Here is a 20,781-nt window from a genome sequence, read left to right as displayed (position 1 = left end):
TGGGATTACAAGCATGAGCCACCGCGCCCGGCCAAATTTTTTTTTTTTTTTTTTTTTTCCGAGACAGAGTCTCCCTCTGTCGCCCAGGCTGGAGTGCAGTGGCGCAATCTCGGCTCACTGCAAGCTCCGCCTCCCGGGTTCACGCCATTCTCCTGCCTCAGCCTCTCCGAGTAGCTGGGACTACAGGTGCCCGCCACCACGCCCGGCTAATTTTTTTGTATTTTTAGTAGAGACGGGGTTTCACTGTGGTCTCGATCTCCTGACCTCGTGATCCACCCGCCTCGGCCTCCCAAAGTGCTGGGATTACAAGCGTGAGCCACCGCGCCCGGCCCTAGGGCTTTTCAATTGAGGTGAAAGACTGTCTTTGAGATAAAGTATCTCTATCTGGTGATGCTGTGGAATACTAACCAGTTGTTCTCACAAAATAACATGCAGGCAAAGCAATTCCAAAAGGCAGAAGTTCATTTCTACTAAATACTATGTAAACATTAAGAACAAGTACAAAAATAAATATTAAAAGTTTTGCTTTTATTTAAAATAAAATGCATTTATACAGTCTTTGAACCATGGATTATTGAACAATACTGGTAATCCACCTCTCCCTCGCACCCTTTTGGGCTATGTGAGCTAGGAATTTTCTGACTAGCACCAATACAGATTGTAACAGCGCAACAGACTAGAACATGGCCAGTCCAGGCATTAAAGTTAAGGACATTGTGGCAAATCATGATCAAAATGAAGTCATTCTTAATTTAGTAGATATTAAAACTGCACATTAATTATATCTCTTAAAGGCATTTAATTAATGCAGAGATTGCTACATTTAAGCCATTTGCTAGTTGTGAGTAGTTTTTAAAAAACTGTACAATTTTATAAAATTTGTGTTTGTACATTAGTTACACAAAATGCATACTTCATAGAACTTTACTTCATATTGTAATGCAAAGAGTTGCATATTTTAGGCAGACAGTGATTATGCTGGTGAATACTAAAAGTGTAATACAGTATGGTGTAAAAATAAAAACACGAGACAATATACACAACATGCTTATTCAAGGACAAAAACAAATCAAGCACGACGGACTAATAGCATTTTCCTTCAAGGTCAAACACAATGACATTACTAAATATCAGGCCTCCTGCATGCCTGATTTATTTGGGGGTAGGGGGAGGAATTAAATGGCTACCAGAAGTAGGATATTTTAAAACATGATATCAAATTAAACATACATTAAATCACATGCATTAGACATGATAAATAGAGTTCATATAGGTTAAGCCCTGGTTAGCTTTAAAATAGATGGCTTGTTTCTTACAGTTTGGCTAGCTTAAATCAGTCATGGTTTGTTCCTGATTTGCCTAGTATTTCAGTTTTCAATTCATGGCCCTAAGGAATGTGTGTCAAATTCAAGTTTATTATATCATGATAGATTAATAGTCGTGCTTGTTTAGTGCACATATTAACTGGTCTTGTAAGGCAAAGAAGTTTTCATGATAAAATGATAAATTTCAAGCTTACTTTATTAAGCAGCATATAACAAACAGCTTTTAAAGTTAAATATTGTTATGGCCGTGGAGTTTCATTAAACAGTATTTCTATTCACACCCAACCACTGGTAAGTTTGTAGAACATCTCTTCATCTAAACTCTCATTTTGGTCTTTTGCACGTGTTGAGAGAAATATGTAGCCACCAATGAATTCATGAACCACTTTGCAATCTACTTCAGTACAAATGAAGGACAACCGTACTTCATCTGCAAACTCTACGGTGACCTGGAACAAAGACAAGAACCATCAGTGCTGTCCCAAATGCTAGGTGGCTGGGTCCACACAAAACTACTGTGCTACTTAAAGTCTGTCCTATCACAAAACACTTGTTGATCCTCAAATAATCAGTCTGTCTAAAACCTGAACTAATAATGCCTTTAAGTCCCAAAGAAGAAGCTAAGTTTATTGCCCTTCCCCTACACTTTTAAGTTTTCATGTTCTGAAAAGGAAGACTAGGAATGCAAGGGTTTTAGGTCATTCAGTTCTCAAATGGTCTCTGGCGATTCCATTAATGAGAATGCCTCTCTTCAAGTCGTGGAGGAAAGCCTACTTCCTGTGTTTTAATATTCGCTTCAGATATTTAAACTTTAGGTAATCACGTTTGAGTATTTCAGAAATATAAGATTCTTTGAAGTAATAGGAATTGATACAATAAATCCAATATGATCCTAAACCAAATGACTTAGTAGTAAAAGATGGTTCATTTTAAATGATATTCGTGTACTCCAAGACCAGGGGCAACATGATGTACAGTGGTAAATGTGCCAGGTTTTTAAGCCTAAAGCATCTGAGTTTGAAATGATTCTGTAGTTACTTTGTGCATGGTCATAGACAATGATGGCCCTCAGGTCTCTATATTGCAGTGTCTTCATTTGTAACGTACGGTAATCCAACTACCTTAAAAGGCTGTGACGAGGTTTAGAGACAGGGTACTAATGTAAGCCTCTAGTATCATAAGCCTCTAGTATCATGTCTGGCACAGGGTAGGCATTCAACAAATAGTAGCTGCTATTTCTGAGTAGATCGGCTTTATCCATTATAGAAAGACAAAAAAGGCAACATTCTAAGAAAATTATGCACTTAGAATTTTAGTAACTGGGCTAATTATGAAATAGGCAAATTTAAGTGAGAAATGAATAGTCAACCATGGTCTGTCTGTACTTTAAGAGGTGGTGGTACAAATAATCAGAATTTATAGGCCTTTTTATTCTTAATGTACTAATTTGTATCAGAAGGACTATATTCAAGCAACATTGTTATACGAGTTTACCATTTTGATTTCCCAGTTGACATTCCACTGTTTCATGTTGCTGAAACGCCATGTTTTAATTGCATCTCCAGTGCTGGCATCCATCCGAATCAGTCTGTTGTATGCAATTCCAATAAGTTCTTCTTTTTTGCCCCCTTGGAACCTATAACATTTAAGAAAAGAACAGTTAAAAGCATGTTGTGGGGGAACATGTTGGACTGCTTTTCTTCAAGATAAGTGTTCTCTCTAACCCTAAAAGAATACTATTCTCTTTTTTTTTTTTTGAGACGGAGTCTCACTCTGTCGCCCAGGCTGGAGTGCAGTGGCGTGATCTCGGCTCACTGCAAGCTCCGCCTCCTGGGTTCACGCCATTCTCCTGCCTCAGCCTCCCGAGTAGCTGGGATTACAGGCGCCCGCTACCACGCCCGGCTAATTTTTTGTATTTTTAGTAGAGATGGGGTTTCACCGTGTTAGCCAGGATGGTCTCGATCTCCTGACCTCGTGATCCACCCACCTTGGCCTCCCAAAGTGCTGGGATTACAGGCGTGAGCCACCGCGCCTGGCCAAGAGTGCTATTCTCTTAGTAGTAAAACAAACACAATTATCTTGAATTTTTAATGTAGAAATTAAAAGCTTACAAAATACATTCTAACAGTCTTTGAATTCTACTGTAATATGAGTTAATGGGTCTACATAGGTATGCTTTAAATGTTTAATATCTAATTACATGATGTAGATTAAGCAAAAATGCAGATTAAGGTTTACATATAGATGCTTAGAACCACTGACCTTGCAATGAAGTGAGTGATGCCAAATTCAGGTAATGACTGCCAAGCTTGAATAAATCTCATCTTGGCTTCAATGAGACTCATCTGAGCTACATTCTGATGGGCCTCCAAGATTCTCGCTGTTATCTAAACATGATTAAACATCACCTTTACCATTGAACATTATTCTCTCATGGGAGAATTGAGACAAAAGATCAAAAGATTGAATTATGCACCCTGTACCCCAAAATCATATTGTATGAGTTGAAATCAAAATATCTGAAGGTACATTTGAACATTGTAATAATGTAATGTATAATGATTTTTCAAAATAAGTCTTAATTTCAGCTTTCATATATCAACAAAAAGTACTATTAGGAGTACATAGTTGCCACACTTGAGACATATTCCAAATGCATACACATAACGGTACTACTATTATAGAACAGCACATTCTAATCCACATATACATGAGTTTTAATTAAATTTAGCACTATGTCTATAATCAGAATGAATACCTGGAATACATGTTTCTAGCAGGAATATTTGTTAGCAGCTTTAAGGTACTTGAAATCACCATAATCATTTTTATTTTAAATTTAAATTTCACTGCTGGGGTAAATTCCATGAGGGATTTGTGGCTATGAGTTTTTATTTATTCTTTTTCTCTTTTGGTAAATATGGAGAACTTACCAAATCTCTTACATAGCCTGGCTGTAGATGGCAATGCGAGGAAAGAAAAAGGAAGCAGAAAGAAAAAAAAAGGCAATCAGAAAAAATGGCAATGAAGCAAAGAAAAAGTTGTGGTCACCTGCAAACCAAAATTCCAGCCAAAAGTCATGCAAAAAACTACTTTAGGTAGAAACCAAGCAAAGTAAATGCAAGAATGAAAAATGAAAATGAGGAAGCAGCAATTACTTTCCATTTAGAACACTGAGAAACACTCCACATTATTTTAGAATATTAAGTGTTGCTAAAGAACCTAAGGGTAGAAATTTGTAGGGAGAAGATAAAAAGAGCAAATATTTCTTTCTCCCTACATCGTGTACCCAGTTCTCACTGGTTAGGGTAAAGCCAATTATTTTAGTAGCAAAATAAAAGTATCCAAAAGCCTTTAAAGTCTTCTCAGATTTAGTCAGATAATATGATCCATGCACTGCTTTTCAGAAATAAGAATTTGAAGGCATAAAATAAGTGCAGTGCCCATCTGTTTCTTTTTTTACACAAGAAAAGCAAACCCCTCAGTTACCATGTGTTTTTTGCATCCTTTTTCCTGGAAGGGAAAATAAAGAGATGCCGTATACTACATGAGGAATTTCGGCTTTATGGCATTAGTCATTTCCATTTAGATTAACATAAATCAACATATAGAGTAATTCTTCAAAATTTAAAAATCCAGTTTGAGAGTCATATTTATTTAAAAATACCCATAGCATGTGTAGTTAATATATGTATAACTGAAGGGAATTAAAGTAGGTTAAATACAACAGGTTATTTTGATAGACCCAAAAGAAAACTATGAGTCTATGCCCTGGTAGGGAAGAATGTCCTTGTGGCCTGCACATCTTCCTACAGACTCCAGAATGCAACTGGATATAGCTTAATAATTACTGAGCATCATGTCCAGTGTGACTAGTGTGATATCTGACACACACTAGCAACTAAACTTCTGAATGTCACTACTTACTAGGCGCCAGGGTAATAACATCATGGTCGCTACTCTCTGGAAACAATTTTTTTTTTTCTTTTTTTCTGAGACAGAGTTTCACTCTTGTCACCCAGGCTGGAGTGCAATGGTGCCATCTTGGCTCACTGCAACCTCCACCTCCTGGGTGCAGGTGATTCTCCTGCCTCAGCCTCCCAAGTAGCTGGCATTATAGGCGTGCACCACCACGCCTGGCTGATTTTTGTATTTTTAGTAGAGATGGGGTTTCACCATGTTGGCCAGGCTGGTCTCGAACTCCTGACCTCAAGTGATCCACCCACCTCGGCCTCTCAAAGTGCTGGGATTACAGGCGTGAGCCACTGTGCCTGGCCAACAATTTGTAAGTCTATTCCAGCAGTGTGGTGGCTCACACCTGTAATCCCACTGCTTTGGGAGGCCAAGGCAGGAGGATCACTTGAGCTCAAGAGTTTGAGACCAGTCTAAGCAACACAGCAAGACCCCGTCTCTACAAAAAATACAAAAATTAGCCTGGAGTGGCAGTGTGCGTCTGTGGTTCTGGTTACTAGGGAGGCTGAGATAGGAGGATTGCTTGAGCCTGGGAGATGGAGGCTGCAGTGTGCTTGAGCTATGATGGTGCCACCGCACTCCAGCCTGGGAGACAGAGAGACTCTGCCTCAAAAAGAACAAAATACACACCAAAAAATCTAACCTATAACTCTAGTGAGAGAAAGGAGGGTTAAAAACGTGCATTTGATTAGATGGCAACATGAAAGGCAAGGCCAGAAGGATTTTTAACCATGGACCACACACAAACTGTCCTCCTGTCCGTTAAAGAGAAATCTTCATCTTTGTTCTCAGGAGAATTTTCAGTTGATAGTTTCTAGTCAAGAACTATCATTTAGAAGACTTCTGAGAAAACAAGTAGTTGACAGTGAAAACAATGTGTGGCAGTTCTCGTTTAAGCTCTTTTATCTCCCTGATACCTTACTGTGAAATGATAAAATTGGTCAGGTTTGAAATTACTTATTGCCTTTGAAGGCAAATAAGTTCACTTTTAGAAACAAGATTCTGTATAAATAATTTTAAAATATTTAAATAACTACGAATGAAAAATGAAATTAGCACTTGCTTTACTTTCCCTTTTTAACTTACAATCTACATTCCATACAGTTCCCCAGGGCAGCATTTCCTCCATTCCTTACTACTCCCACATCATATGACCATGGGATAAACAATTTCTAGGCTTACACAACCTCTGAGACTTAAAGACAAATATTCTGTGATTAAAACTTCTGAACATTTAGGTAGAAATAATTTCAGACCCACATAATAATTATATTTAAAGTTAAGGAATCAATAAGTGTTCTGGGCATTTCATTGAGCCTTTTTAGTATGTTTTAAAATTATTCCTTAACAAAGATTAAAGCAAAATTAGATAAAAACAAAATGTTTATTTTAAAGGTCTTCATCCCCCCACCCCCAAACTGAAGGCTTTTCCTTTTATGGCATGATGTTGGGGGCAGAGAATACCAGGGCCTATCCCAAGTGAAATTCCCCTGTAAAGGACTTTTTATGTTGTACCAAAGAACCATTTTCCTAAGTAGCAGCCCTTTTATGGTATTAGTTTCCAAAGAAAAGAATTCTAAACAGAGTGAACAAAAGCAAATTTCAATGAAAATTTACCAAACTGTAACTATGTGTAAAATTTTGGTTAGGTTCTGACCGATAACGTTAAGAAAAGACACGGCTAAAAATGTACTCTTGTAAAGTTTCTTTCTAAAGCTGGAAAAGCCAGTTTCAACAAGAGTAGGTATTATAGATTTTGTTGAGAAATGCTGGCTGCACTTTATGTCACATTTACTTAATTATATGCAGAATAAAATGAAATAAATTAAGGAACACAAAGCATTGAGACCATATTCAATTCCCTAAAATGTGTGAAAGAACACCATGTTAACAGAATGATTTCTGCAAGTTTAGAGTAAGTTCTCAACTATTCTGCGTCCTTATCTGTTCTATTAAAATGATAAAGATTTTTTTTAAATGACCAATTTAAACTGACTTTATAAAGGTTATTTTATTTTCTACAGATTGAGTATCCATTATCCAAAACTCTTGGGACCAGAAGAGTTCTGGGTTTCAGATTTTTTTGGATTTTGGAATATCTGCATTATACTCACCAGTTGAGCATCCCAAATCTGAAATCCAAAACGTGCCAATGAGCACTTGAGAGTCATGTTGGCACTCAAAAAGTTTCAAATTTTGGAGGATTTCAGAGGTTCAGATTAGGGATACTCTGTATTTTATATTCTAACCACCTGATACAAAATTAAGACTAAAAAGTTTTGTTTAAGAGGGGAAAAACAAAGTTATGTACAAAATTATAAAAACAAACCAGCAGAAAACAGTAGATGAAGTAAAATGAAGCAAGTACCTGCTTGTTCTTATACTTTTTTAGATAGCGGGGAGACACCAAACATTCAGGATTTATATCAGTCGTGATCTGCTCTGGTATTAACTGGGGATCTGGGTTTAAATGCTGCATCTTCAGAAAGGAAAGAATATTCTGAACTTCTAAGTTGTAAGAACTGTCCGCCATTGTCTTGCCTTTAGAGGCTAATCTGCAGGCTGCCATCCAGTGTGCATACTGTTTTTCCTGGAGAAAAGAAATACTGATGTGTGCAATGTATCACGAGGTGGGTCTTTCAAGTATAAAATATAAGGATGACTGGTCAACTCATTTAGAAATACAAGAAAACTGAAGTGTATTCTTAACTGGAAAACTTACATTGTCACAACGAAGCCAGATTTCATTCATGCCTTCTGCAACTGGAATCAGGAGTTTAATGTTAAATTTTTGGCCCGAAATGTTTACATCTGGGGTAACTTCACATCCTGTAACAAAAAATTTTTAATTATTAAAATGGCTAAATTTACTTTTAAGAAATCTCAAGTCAATACAAGCAGCCCTCATTTTGTGGCATCTTAACATGTTGGATTTTGCCATAGTATTTTATGAAGGCATCTGCTGCAGAAGGTAACATACACATCATACTTGGGAAGCTGGAATGAAAACAACTGTATTCAGGCCAGGTGTGGTGGCTCATGCCTGTAATCTCAGCACTTTGGGAGGCTGAGGCGGGCAGATCACCTGAGTCAGGAGTTTGAGACCAGCTGACCAACATGGTGAAACCATGTCTCTACCAAATACAAAAAATTAGCCAAGGGTGGTGGTGGACACCTGCAATCCCAGCTACTTGGGAGGCTGAGGCAGGAGAATCGCTTGAACCTGCGAGATGGAGGATGCAGTGAGCTGAGATCGTGCCGTTGCACTCCAGCCTGGGCAACAAAAGCGAAACTCTGTCTCTTCAGAATTTCACTTTGTAGGAGGCTTTACAGAAAGGAGTGCAGATTTACTGAACTAGGTGTTAGATAATGGCATAACAGTTGACATAAACAAGTAGTAACAGTATAATAAATATAGCAAAGTAGAGCTCTGCAGTCAGAGAGACTTGGGTTCCAGACCTTTCTTTGTCACTTATTAATAATAATTATGGGCCATTTAACTTCTCTAAGTCGACATTTCCTGACCTTGAACTCTACCTCACAGGGATGATTTAAGGATAAATAATACACATGTCAAAGCTTCCTAAAGCTTATTCCAATTGTCTGAGAATGACATGAACAAAGCACAATGTCATATGATCATGCAGTAGGCTCTACAAAGAAAATTCTAAACTGTTAGTAGGGCTTGCTTTTTCAATTCTTCTTGGCACAGAGTATAAGAAGATCATACACACTCCATATCCAGAAGAACAAATATTAAAATTGTCATTTTCCCCGTCTACATAAATATTTTAGTATTAAATAAAAAGGACACTTTAGATAAAGGAGAGGCCCTCTTTATTCTCCTCCCCAGAAGCAACTCCTACCATGAATTTGGTAGATTCCCCCTGCCCTTTGTTTTCTTTTTAAAATATTTACTACATATAAATTTCTTCTTTTATATCTCCTTTTATACAGGCTTTAGAATGATGAGAACATGTGTGGCGAACTGTTTAACGTGCAAAGTTGAAACAGTTGTTTGAAAGTACACAATCTTCTGCACAAATATCATTAATAATTCGAGAGGGTTTACAGTACAAAATTCCATCATAATTAGGCCTCTTTTAAAAAAACAAGAAAACTAAACAGGGAGAGACAAACTGGGTGCTAACTCAGGCACTAGTTGTAGGTTCAGAGGCCTACAGGGGCCACATCTCAAACACCCATTCCATGCCACCTCAGCTACCTACTTCCACGGCAACCACTGGACTTCCTCAGTTACCCAATTAGTGTACTTCTGAAAGATGAAATGCAAACAGCCAATTCTGATCACAATCTCTAATCCTAACTCTCATCAAACTCTTTGAGGAACCCTATGCTGCAACCCCTCCACTTTCTCCCCAACAGCAACAGAAGGAAGCAACAGCTCCCTCCTTCCCAACCAGCCTGGATCACATACACTGGACATCAACTCCAACTGCCGAGACTCACTGTCTTCACATTGTACATTCTTCTAGCAAAATCTGCACCCTAGGTAAATAAATCCCTCTAACTTTTCCTTGCCTATACTCAGGCTGCTTAGCACTGCAAGATGGGAAGGAGCAAGAAAAAAAGGTTTCACTAGAGATTCATGGATACCAACCTCAGCTGGACCCTTTATGCTTGCATCCTTCCGTGCTTATAGGCATTTTCAACAATGCCTATTTCAAATCTTCTCAGACATCCTACAATGTCACTTAGTCTCAAGGGACAACTCCACCTCTTATGTCTCCAAGAAAATGAAAACCACCAGAAGTTAAGTCCATCCATGTCCTGCCACCCTACAAGATAAACTTAGCTGTCCTTGCTTCCACACAGTGCAAGAGGCATCCCTCATCCTCCAGCTTTCCTATCCAAGTGGGCTGGGTTCATTACCATCCCAGCAACCCTGCTCCACCACTGAGATCCTCCCTCTCAGACACTAGATTTCCTTCTTTCTACTACCACATTTCCATCAGCATTAATTTCCTTGAGTCTCTCCCATCTTACACCACAACATACCCCCCTCTTCTGTTACCTCTTTCCCCCTTCCTTGTCATAGATGAGGTTCACTAAAAAGCTTTGCCTCTTTTTTTTTTTTTTTTTTTTTTTTTAAATAGAGACAGGGTTTCACCATGTTGCCCAGGCTGTTCTCAAACTCCTGGGCTCAAGCAATCCACCACCTGCCTTGGCCTCCCAAAATGTTGGGATTATAAGCATGAGCCACCGTGCCCAGCCATTTTTGTCTCTTATTTACTTCTCAATGACTGTACTTTGGCTCCATGCTCAATAAACCACTGAAGTCTACTTAACTTGTTCTTATCAAGGTCACGAACTACATGGCTAGATACTATGTTGGCCTAACTACCTTACTTTACTACAGTACTGGACACTGTTGACTACTCTGTCCTTTTGAAACAACTTTTTTTTTTTTTTTGAGACGGAGTCTTGCTCTGTCGCCCAGGCTGGAGTGCAGTGGTGCAATCTCGGCTCACTGCAAGCTCCGCCTCCCGGGTTCACACCATTCTCCTGCCTCAGCCTCTCCGAGTAGCTGGGACTACAGGCGCCCGCCACCACGCCCGGCTAATTTGTTGTATTTTTAGTAGAGACGGGGTTTCACCGTGGTCTCGATCTCCTGACCTCGTGATCCGCCCGCCTCGGCCTCCCAAAGTGCTGGGATTACAAGCGTGAGCCACCGCGCCCGGCCGAAACCACTGTTATCTTAGCTTTCATCATACTTCATTGCCATAGTCTTCCTATGCATTTTTTTTTGTTTCCTTTGCAAGGTCCCCTTCTTCTAACCTGCCCTATCTCTTAAACATGGGTGATCTGCAGGGTTCTATTCTTCGTCTTGTCTTCTCACATTACAGACAACCATTGCAATGGCTGCACTTACCATTACTGCTAACTGCTACCCTATTAGTATCTGTAGCATGTGCATCTCTCCCCTAATCCAATGTCTACAGGCTAGCTCCAAAGAGATATCCCACAGGCACCTCAAATTCAAAATATCCCCAAATTAAACTCATCTTTCCCCCCAAACCCAGCTTTTTCTACATTCTTATCTCAGTATCACACTATCCACCCAATTGCACAGGTCAGAAAAATGACCCCACTTCAACCTCCTCCCAAATAAATCACCCAGACTATTGACCAAACTTCCTCAGTATCTATTCAATCTGCCCCTTTTCTCATCCCATGTTGATTACCTTAATTTGGATTACTATCATCTCTCTAAAATGACTCCTCTGCACTATAACTGGTATAAATATGGATCTTGTCATTTTTGTGTTAATATTCTTTTTTTTTTTTTTTTTTTTTTTTTTTTTTTGAGACAGAGTCTCGCTCTGTCGCCCAGGCTGGAGTGCAGTGGCGCAATCTCGGCTCACTGCAAGCTCCGCCTCCCGGGTTCACGCCATTCTCCTGCCTCAGCCTCTCCGAGTAGCTGGGACTACAGGCGCCCGCCACCACGCCCAGCTAATTTTTTTGTATTTTTAGTAGAGACGGGGTTTCACCGTGGTCTCGATCTCCTGACCTCGTGATCCGCCCGCCTCGGCCTCCCAAAGTGCTGGGATTACAAGCGTGAGCCACCGCGCCCGGCTTGTGTTAATATTCTTGCAGTGACACGTCACTGCTGCCAGTTCAAAAAACAATCTCCTTACCATTTTTATCATCTAACGTCTGCCAGTTTCTTCTGTGACTATCTCTCATATTAGCAGGAATCAGATTCAATAGCTATTAAGGAAGTATTCATCCTTCCCCTTAAATTCTATTTTCCAGCAGCACAAAACCCTCCAGGCTTTTTTTTTTTTTTTTTGAGATGGGGTCTGGCTATGTTGCCCAGGTTGGTCTTGAACTCCTGGGCTCAAGTGATGCTCCCACCTCAGCCTCCTGAGTAGCTGGGATTACAGGCATGTGCCACTGTGCCCGGCTCTCCATCCCCGATGAAGTCTCTCCATCCTCACTGAAGATTAAGTTATAGAACACCCTTACCCCTTGCTCCTTTCCTTTCCTTTCCAAAGTACTATTTATTACCCCAATTGTAATTTTATCTCCCCAACATACTCTAATCCATCCTGAGGATTGAGACTGTAAGTGGTTCTTCCTTGTATCTCTAGTACCCAGCACAGTTTGTAGCACAGGAGTTCACTTAGTATTAGCTAAAATGAATTTTTAAGAACTTTGCATTTTAGATCTCTATGAAGCCTTGGCATCCAGTCTAACACTCTCATTTCTCAGAAGAAGATAGTATAGGCCCAGATGTGCTATCTTTCCAAAATCACAGATCTAAACCAGGTGTAGTGGTGTGCACCTGCAGTGTCAGCTACTCGGGAGGCTGAGGTGGAAGGATCACTTGAGCCCAAGAGTTGGAGATAAGCGTGTATAACATAGTCTCAAAAAATGAAACAACAAAAATCACAGGTCTTGTTTAGTAGAAAAGCAGCATCCAGGCCATTTGATTCTCGGTCAAGGTGTTATCAGTGTGGTGCCTGTGATGAGTGTGATGATCAGTGTGATGAGTCCTTTGAGAGTACTTGGGAGCAGTGGGATGAAAACTGAGAACAGCTTATAAACTTATTAATTCCATGCCAGGACTCGACCTCTTAGTTATACAGAAAGAAGGTTAAGATATAACAGGGACAGTGAGAACAGGGGCCAGAAGACAGATCTAGTCGCAAAGTCAACAGTGGATCATTTATGCTGGTCCTGGGCAGCTGAAGAGGGAAGCAGGAGAAGGCTGCAACAGATCCTGAGAGCAACAAAGAATGACAGAGACCCAAAAGTGAAATGTCTGTGACTGAGAGAGGAAGGTAGTGAGCCTAATTAAGAGTTTCAGGTAAATTACAGAATTCCAACATGTGGGAATAGCAATTGTCTACCCAGGACTGAGTTTTTCTATTTTTTAAAAATTTGTGTAACTTTAAAAGCAATAGTTTAAATGACTACTAGGCAGAGCTCATGTACTAGGGTACAGATTTCAACACTGTGTTGAAATACAGTAAATCTATCCTAATGTACGATATACAGTCACGCATTGCATAACAGCATTTCGGTAAACAACAAACTGCACATACGACAGCCACAGTGCCCTCATAAGACTATAATGGAACTGAAAAATACTGCCTAGTGACACTGTAGCTGTATCATAGCTCACATCTGTGTAAACTTATTCTGCTGCCAGTAATAGAAAGATGTAGCATGTACAATTACAAATAGTACATAATACCTGATAATGATAAATGACTACGTTACTGGTTTATGTATTTACTATACTGTTGTTTTCATCATTATTTTACAATGTACTTCTACTTAAATAAAAAAAGTTAACTGTAAAACAGCCTCAGACAGGTCTTCAGGGGGATTCCAGAAGAAGACACTGTTACCAGAGGAAATGACAGCCCCATGCTTGTTACTCCCCGTGAAGACCTTCCAGTGAGACACGACGCGGAGGTGAAGGACAGTGATGTTGATGATCCCAATCTCGTGGAGGCCTAGGCTAATGTGTGTGCCTGTGATTTAAGCTAACAAAAGGTTAAAAAAAAAAAAAATCTAAATACAAAAAAAGCATATAGAATAAGGATATAAAGAAAATATTTTTGTATAGCTGTACAATGTTTAAGCTAAGTGTCACTAGAAAAGGGTCAAGATGTTAAAAGTAGTTATAAGTTACAGTAAGCAAAGGTTTGAAGAAAGAAAATTATTGAATAAAGTTTATAGTAGTGTCCAGTAATGTCCTAGGCTTTCATATCCACTCACACCCAGAGCAGCTTCCAGTCCTGCAAGCTCCATTCATGGAAACTGCTCTATAGAAGTGTACCTCTTTTTTTCTTTTTTTTTTTTTGGAGACGGAGTTTCGCTCTTGTTGCCCAGGCTGGAGTGCAATGGCGTAATCTCGGCTCACCGCAACCTCCGCCTCCCGGGTTCAAGCAATTCTCCTGCCTCAGCCTCCTGAGTAGCTGGGATTACAGGCATGTGCCACCATGCCCAGCTAATTTTGTATTTTTAGTAGAGAAGGGGTTTCTCCATGTTGGTCAGGCTAGTCTTGAACTTACGACCTCAGGTGATCCACACGCCTCAGCCTCCCAAAGTGCTGGGATTATAGGCATGAGCCACTGCGCCCAGCCAACTTGTACCTTTTCTAGATTGATATGTTTAGATAACAAATACTATTGTGTTACAGTTGTCTACAGTATTCAGTACAGTAAAATGCTGTACAGGTTTGTAGCCTAGGAGCAATCAGCTATACCATATAGCCTAGGTGTGCAGTAAGCTTACATTGTCTTTTGATCTTCAGCATTAAGGACATTTAGAGTTTCCTTATTCTGCAGGGGCTGCCTCCTTGTCTGTTTTGGATTCTGCCTTATTTTAAGCCACGTTGTAGTCATCCCTGGGCTTTCTTCTTCGACATCCTGCTCTTCCTCACCCTCACTGATGACAGGCTGGTCATACTCAGGGTCCTCAGCCTCTCAATTTTCCTGGCTTGCCAGTGGGGTAGCTGACACTTTCAGGGTTTGGGCAAGTCCTTCCCCTTCCCCTTCCCCGACACCTCTTCCTCACACAGTTTTGTCTTTGCTCAGCCTGGCTTCTGAGGCCACTTCAGGATATTCCTCGGCGGCTTCTAGCGTCTGACACCTTACACATTATGGTTTGTGTAAGTACACACACTCCATAATGTTCACACAATGACAAAATCACCTGGTGACACATTTCTCAGAATGTATCCCTGTTAAATGACACATGACTGTACTAAGTACAATTTAGAAATACGAATCAGGAAAAGCACCTCTGTGTTTTAAGTGTTAAATGAGATTGTTTTGGAAGTCATTTTTGTGAAATCAGTCTGGAGCCCTTTTCCCTGGTGCTGTTGTCCACATCTGAACACTTCGAGTTAGAAAGGCAGATACTGCTTATCTACAAAAATATGTGTACATACAAAGGTACCCAAAGAAGAGATGGGCTGGGCCACTAGGAATAACTCAGAACTGGCTTGCCAAGGATGGTGCAACCTTTGCTATAATCAAGCAGGTGGGAAACCAGGAGGCTATGGCTGCAGGTGTTAGCTCCAGTGCCTAGAAATACCTCCCTCCTTTCATTTTCTGTGTCTCTAACCCCTTAGCTCTATTACGAATTTAAGTCTCCCATGAATGCACCTGACTGGAATCTAAGTCTCATTGGAAATGAGTCTAGAAAGTGTATTTTAGTTTTTTAGTCTTTGCTCTAAGGGAAGATACAGTAAGAGGACTGTGGAACAGACAGTGAGGGGCCAGCTGATTGACTGGATCATCCAAAAGGCATGCCAGGTGCCAAGGGTGTGTGCTCACAGGAGAGTGGTCCTCAGGGGATACAGCTTTCTGGAGAAGCGGTATCTACACTGAAAGTGAACCAGGTGATTTTATTGAAAAGTATTACCCCAAGTGAGAAGCTCATTAATGCTCTGCAAAGAAATCACAGTGAGCAGCAGAATGCCATCTACCTGCAGAAGAACCAGACTAATCTGGAGAGGAAATTCGCCTACCAGCTGAGCCAGGGCATCATCAGATGAAAAAGGTGAAGGAGCAGTATGAAGAACCAATAGAAGAAATCACTGAAATAGAAAATTAAGCTGTAGCTCATAGACCTCACTGAAGAAAAGGAAAAACAAAATCCAAAACAAAGCCAATAGCTGAGGCTTCATCCAGGCTTAGCCCAGGCTGTAGGAAGCAGGCCTGCCACAAATGCCCTGAGGGAAAGGAAATGAGCAACTCAAATACCAGCCCCTAGTTCTGAGATAGCTTTGGATTTGAAAAGACAGGACAAGAGAAAACCAATGAGACTCAAGGTGTCAGCTGGAAGCCTCCGAGGAATATCCTGAAGTGGCCTCAGAAGCCAGGCTGAGCAAAGACAAAACTGTGTGAGGAAGAGGTGTCGGGGAAGGGGAAGGGGAAGGACTTGCCCAAACCCTGAAAGTGTCAGCTACCCCACTGGCAAGCCAGGAAAATTGAGAGGCTGAGGACCCTGAGTGGGACCAGCCTGTCATCAGTGAGGGTGAGGAAGAGCAGGATGTCGAAGAAGAAAGCCCAGGGATGACTACAACGTGGCTTAAAATAAGGCAGAATCCAAAACAGACAAGGAGGCAGCCCCTGCAGAATAAGGAAACTCTATATGTCCTTAATGCTGAAGATCAAAAGACAACGTAAGCTTACTTGACAAGTTAGAAATGCAGAATCAGCTTGGTGCGGTGGCTCACGCCTGTAATCCCAGCACTTTGGGAGGCTAAGGTGGGCAGATCAATTGAGGCCAGGAGTTCAAGACCAGTCTGGCCAACATGACGAAACCTTGCAGCTGGGCGTGGTGGTACACACCTGTAATCCCAGCTAACGGGGAGGCTGAGGCACGAAAATCGCTTGAACCCGGGAGGCAGAAGTAGCAGTGAGCCAAGATTGCACCACTGCACTCCAGCCTGGGCGACAGAGCAAGACTCCTTCTCAAAAAATAAAAAAGAAAAGTTGAATCATACATTTCAGGTCAAGTCTGCACAAAAAGATTACAACAAAATATTTATGTGGAATTGAATACTTCAAAACTGTGTAAAGGACTATGTAAAAGAAGACAATCTAAACATTTTTCAAGTACCCAAAGGAGTAAAGAAATTGATTTTTAAAAAAACTTGTTTATCCCAGCAAGTGGCTCATTGACTATTAGGCCAATGGGGATGCCACCATCAACAACAGCTGTGCCAGGCTCTCCTTACCCCTGAGGTTCATCTGATGAGCTGGTGTGCCACTGGATTCTTCTTTGCTCTTATAACAAGAAATGGATGTGTCTTTGAAGGTGCACCAATATTGCTTGTAACCTTTCAGAGTCAGCTTTTTTGGCCTACATATCAAACAGAATTAACAACAACAAAATCACTTGGAAGTAACTTTATTAATGCTGTATTAGCAAAGTTTCACAATATTAAGTCTGGGGTCAAGTTTTACACGTGCTGAAATCGATCCCCCTTGGTCAGTGTCTTACAGTCAGTGCTACTGTTACTGGATGCGAGCCTCCCTTCTCAATCTACTCTAGAAGATCACACAAACAGCGTTCAGAAGAGAAAGGCAGTAGGACCTGTGTTCCAGTATTCTGCAGCTGTAGCCATCACATCTATCACTAACTAGCAGGTCACATGGGAAGGGTAGGAAAAGAAAGGTGAAGTAAATGTCAGTAATTGGAAGATTCCTAGATCCTGTAATTACCTGCAGGTTTATGGGTGTCTGCAGGATTGCCTTGGAGCCTCTATAAAGATGAAAATTTACCTGGCAGGACTGAAAGTGGGGGGAAGTGCTTCTTTCTCCGGGGTAAATTCCAATGGTGACATTAACTTGCCACTCCATTATCAAACACAGAAGGAAGACGACAGAGCAGTCATGAGGGTGTGTAAGGAAAGGTGCAGGTAGATGAGAAAGGTGGGTCAAGGGGGAAGGAGAAAGGGTAGGGTAGTGGATCTGAAATCATGCCCTTATCTCAGAAGTTCCATATTTTGAACTGCTGTATGTTCAGCTATGGTAAATGGTTTATTCTAGAGTAGTTTTATATCTTATATAGTAGAAAATAGTACTTTCCACATCACCTCCTTTCCTTTTTCTCCTCTCTGCCTTAATGCCGAGCTCTCTTGATTCTGTGGAATATAGCTGGATAGAGTTAAAAATCTTGATCAGATATACTATAACTTTATATAAAATGTTCCATGAACAAATGAACAGAGTTCAATAGAATCTTGCGCTCTGAAGGAGGAAATAATCGCTGGCAATGACACAGTTCATTATGTACTGCTTCCAACTGAGGCCCGGAGGGGCTGTGCCACTGTATTACTGTTTCAGCATCTGTATGATGCAATCTAGGTTTCACAATCTTTTTTTTTTTTTTTTTTTTTTAAAGAAAAATGTTTATCTGATAAAAGAATGAGCATTGTGATTTTAATTTCGTAAAAGTGGTTATTTTCTCTCGTGGTAATTTGGTGTTCACCTAACTGGTAAATCCTTTTACAGTAGATGCGTTTGTTAGTCAAACTTACAGTTAGTTTCAATAATGTGACCATGACTATAAAACTGACAGTCATTAATATTTGGAATCCCTCCTCTTTTTGTACTTACTTGAAAACTTTAATGTAGTCAGCAAGTTCAGGGATGGAAGTAATGTCACCCTAGGAGAGAGTTAAATCCTTTTTAAATTTTTTTAATATTTGAAATTCTTTCTAATGTTTAGTATCTGATATCAAGAACTAGCTTACTTAATAAACAGAATGACATAAAAATACAGATGATAAAGATTCAAACAACAAAATCACATTACATAGTCTTATGGACCATATTCTTCTTGGTACAAAGGCATTTTCAAATAGCATAAAAGGTTAACAAAATGTTCATCAAAATGGCAATTTATATAACCCGTAAGAATATGTTATCTTTAATACCACTGAAACTGTTTGTAGCTGCATATAAATCTGTACATTGTAAAAGGCCTGAAGTGTTTCTTCAGCAGTAACTAATCCCTATACTTAAAAACCAAACCCAGCGTTTCACAATTTTCCTGAGATCTGTTTTTTTCTTTTTGTAGTATTTCAAATGTGCACATCACTAAGTGGATTTTTACCATGACTTGAGATTATTTTCCTCTGCAGAAATGTCTTCCCACCGCTTGTAAAAGAATTTGCAGAGTATTAGAGTATTAGATCTATTCTTACTGTATTGAATGCACTAGAGACTAATACATTATTACTTTAAAAACAAACTTCCCAGCGGTGGCGGGAGCACTGCTTAAGGCCAGGAGTTTGAGATCAGACTAGGCAACACAGTGAGACCCCATCTCTTAAAAAAAATAAAAAATTAGCCAGGTGTGGTGGTGCATGCTTGTAGTCTCAGCTACTCAGGAGGCTGAGGCAGGAAATGGCTTGAGCCCTGGAGTTTGAGAATGCAGTGACCTATGACGTGTGCCACCACACTCCAGCCTGGGCAACAGAGCGAGACCCTGTCTCAAAATAAAACAACCACTTTGCTCAAAGTTCCTGAAAAATTAACATCTGATTTCTCTTTCTAAAGCATTAAATATCTCTTTCCACCACCCCCAAATACTTTGAACCTAAATCCACAAAATGGAATGCATCAATTCAAGCTAAATTAGGAGGTAAAAAGAAGATTCACCCTACCAAAATTGTTGATGTTTTACCCCCTTCCAGAGTAATCTCCAGGTCTGAAAGGGCAGCATCAACTTCATCAACTTCTTTGTCACTGTTGTTCAGATGATTCTCTGATGTCATGATTGACAGCTTATTGATATGATACTGAAACCAGAATTATTTTATTAAAATAATTGCTATAACTGTAAAACTCTAAAATGAAATCACTATCTGAATCTATAATTTAATGCTTTTCAGTACCTAATCTGAAAAGACAGAAGCATCTGGGAACTAGAACGATAGGAAATAAAGGGGATGGCACCTGAAATCAATATCCTAAACCTGCTAATAAATATTTATCCAAAAGAAGTAGGGTCTTTGGACACATACCAATGAATTCATCGTTTGGGGGCCCTAAGACTTAAGAGAGTTAACTGGTCCTCAACTGTACTTCACATTAACAGAGATTTTTGACTTTTTTTTTTTTCATTGTAATCTGCCCTGTGTCTATAACAGGGCCTGTTATCAAGAAATATTGAATGGACATACAGAATATGCATAAGGTCTTTTGTAGAAACTGATGAACACTGAATGCTGTACATTGCTCCTATTACCCAGGAGAAAGTCATCATTATTATGTCGAAAGATAAAGCTCCACTTTTTCCCCATCCTTGATTCATGCTCTGTATTCTCATATGTAAGAATGTTTGTGAGTATGCACATGGACACCCACATTTATGTGGGTGGGGAGGGGGCAGAGAGAGAGTAGTGAGTAGTGATGACTACTCATATGTAGACAGGAAAATTTTGGGATATAGAATAGTTATTGATTTTAAATATACTTAAGTGACTTAGAACAAATACTATGTTAAGCCTTAGGTTTTCTACAAAGGTCAGCAGAACCTTTAAATCTTAATCAGTTACCTTTCAAAGCAACAAGTGGCACTCCAAATGTCTAAAGTATTCATTTAATACATTCATTTCATGGGAACATTTAGTGAACTAATCTGAGGCCACTTATCAATGTTCTTCTGTGTTTTAAGGTTTAGTGATTGGTAATGAATAGTCTCTGACTACTTCAATTGTGCTGAAATGAGATCTTACAATGGTAGAAATGTCAATGTTCACAAATTATGGGAAATGAGGTAGAGGCTGAGGCCCTCAGGTACCAAATGTCAGAGTATATTAAGAGTCAGGTGAAGAATTGGTCAAAAATACAGATCCTTAGGTTTACTCCAGAGATCCTGATTCAGGAAGTCTGGGGTCCAGCCTGGAATCTGCATTTTTACTCACTGCTCTGGGTAATTCTGATGCAAAATGTCTTTATGAGTCATACTGGAGAAGTCTTGG

General features: G+C 39.9%; 1 protein-coding gene across 6 annotated transcripts in view; it reads right to left on the bottom strand.

Annotated features, from left to right (window-relative positions):
• Positions 1 to 507: 507 nt before the first annotated feature.
• FERMT2 (FERM domain containing kindlin 2) overlaps positions 508 to 20,781 on the bottom strand; it is a 95,967-nt gene continuing 75,693 nt past the window's right edge. For 3 of the 6 annotated variants that reach the window (XM_055289338.2, XM_055289337.2, XM_055289340.2), the window contains 9 exons: positions 19,462 to 19,596; positions 18,410 to 18,459; positions 17,026 to 17,150; positions 8,020 to 8,126; positions 7,666 to 7,887; positions 4,259 to 4,279; positions 3,588 to 3,712; positions 2,820 to 2,961; positions 508 to 1,774 (listed from right to left, as the gene is read on the bottom strand). In XM_055289338.2, the coding sequence (XP_055145313.1) occupies positions 1,601 to 1,774; positions 2,820 to 2,961; positions 3,588 to 3,712; positions 4,259 to 4,279; positions 7,666 to 7,887; positions 8,020 to 8,126; positions 17,026 to 17,150; positions 18,410 to 18,459; positions 19,462 to 19,596 (1,101 nt within the window). In that variant the 3' untranslated portion in view covers positions 508 to 1,600. The remainder of the gene's footprint in view (positions 1,775 to 2,819; positions 2,962 to 3,587; positions 3,713 to 4,258; positions 4,280 to 7,665; positions 7,888 to 8,019; positions 8,127 to 17,025; positions 17,151 to 18,409; positions 18,460 to 19,461; positions 19,597 to 20,781) is intronic. The other 3 variants (XM_055289339.2, XM_063645586.1, XM_055289341.2) reach the window with 1 other exon arrangement.

Source organism: Symphalangus syndactylus, chromosome 8, assembly GCF_028878055.3.
Source record: "Symphalangus syndactylus isolate Jambi chromosome 8, NHGRI_mSymSyn1-v2.1_pri, whole genome shotgun sequence".
NCBI classification, from domain to species: Eukaryota; Metazoa; Chordata; class Mammalia; order Primates; family Hylobatidae; genus Symphalangus; species Symphalangus syndactylus.
Note: the sequence above shows the minus strand (reverse complement) of the source record. Positions and strands in the feature narration are given on the sequence as shown.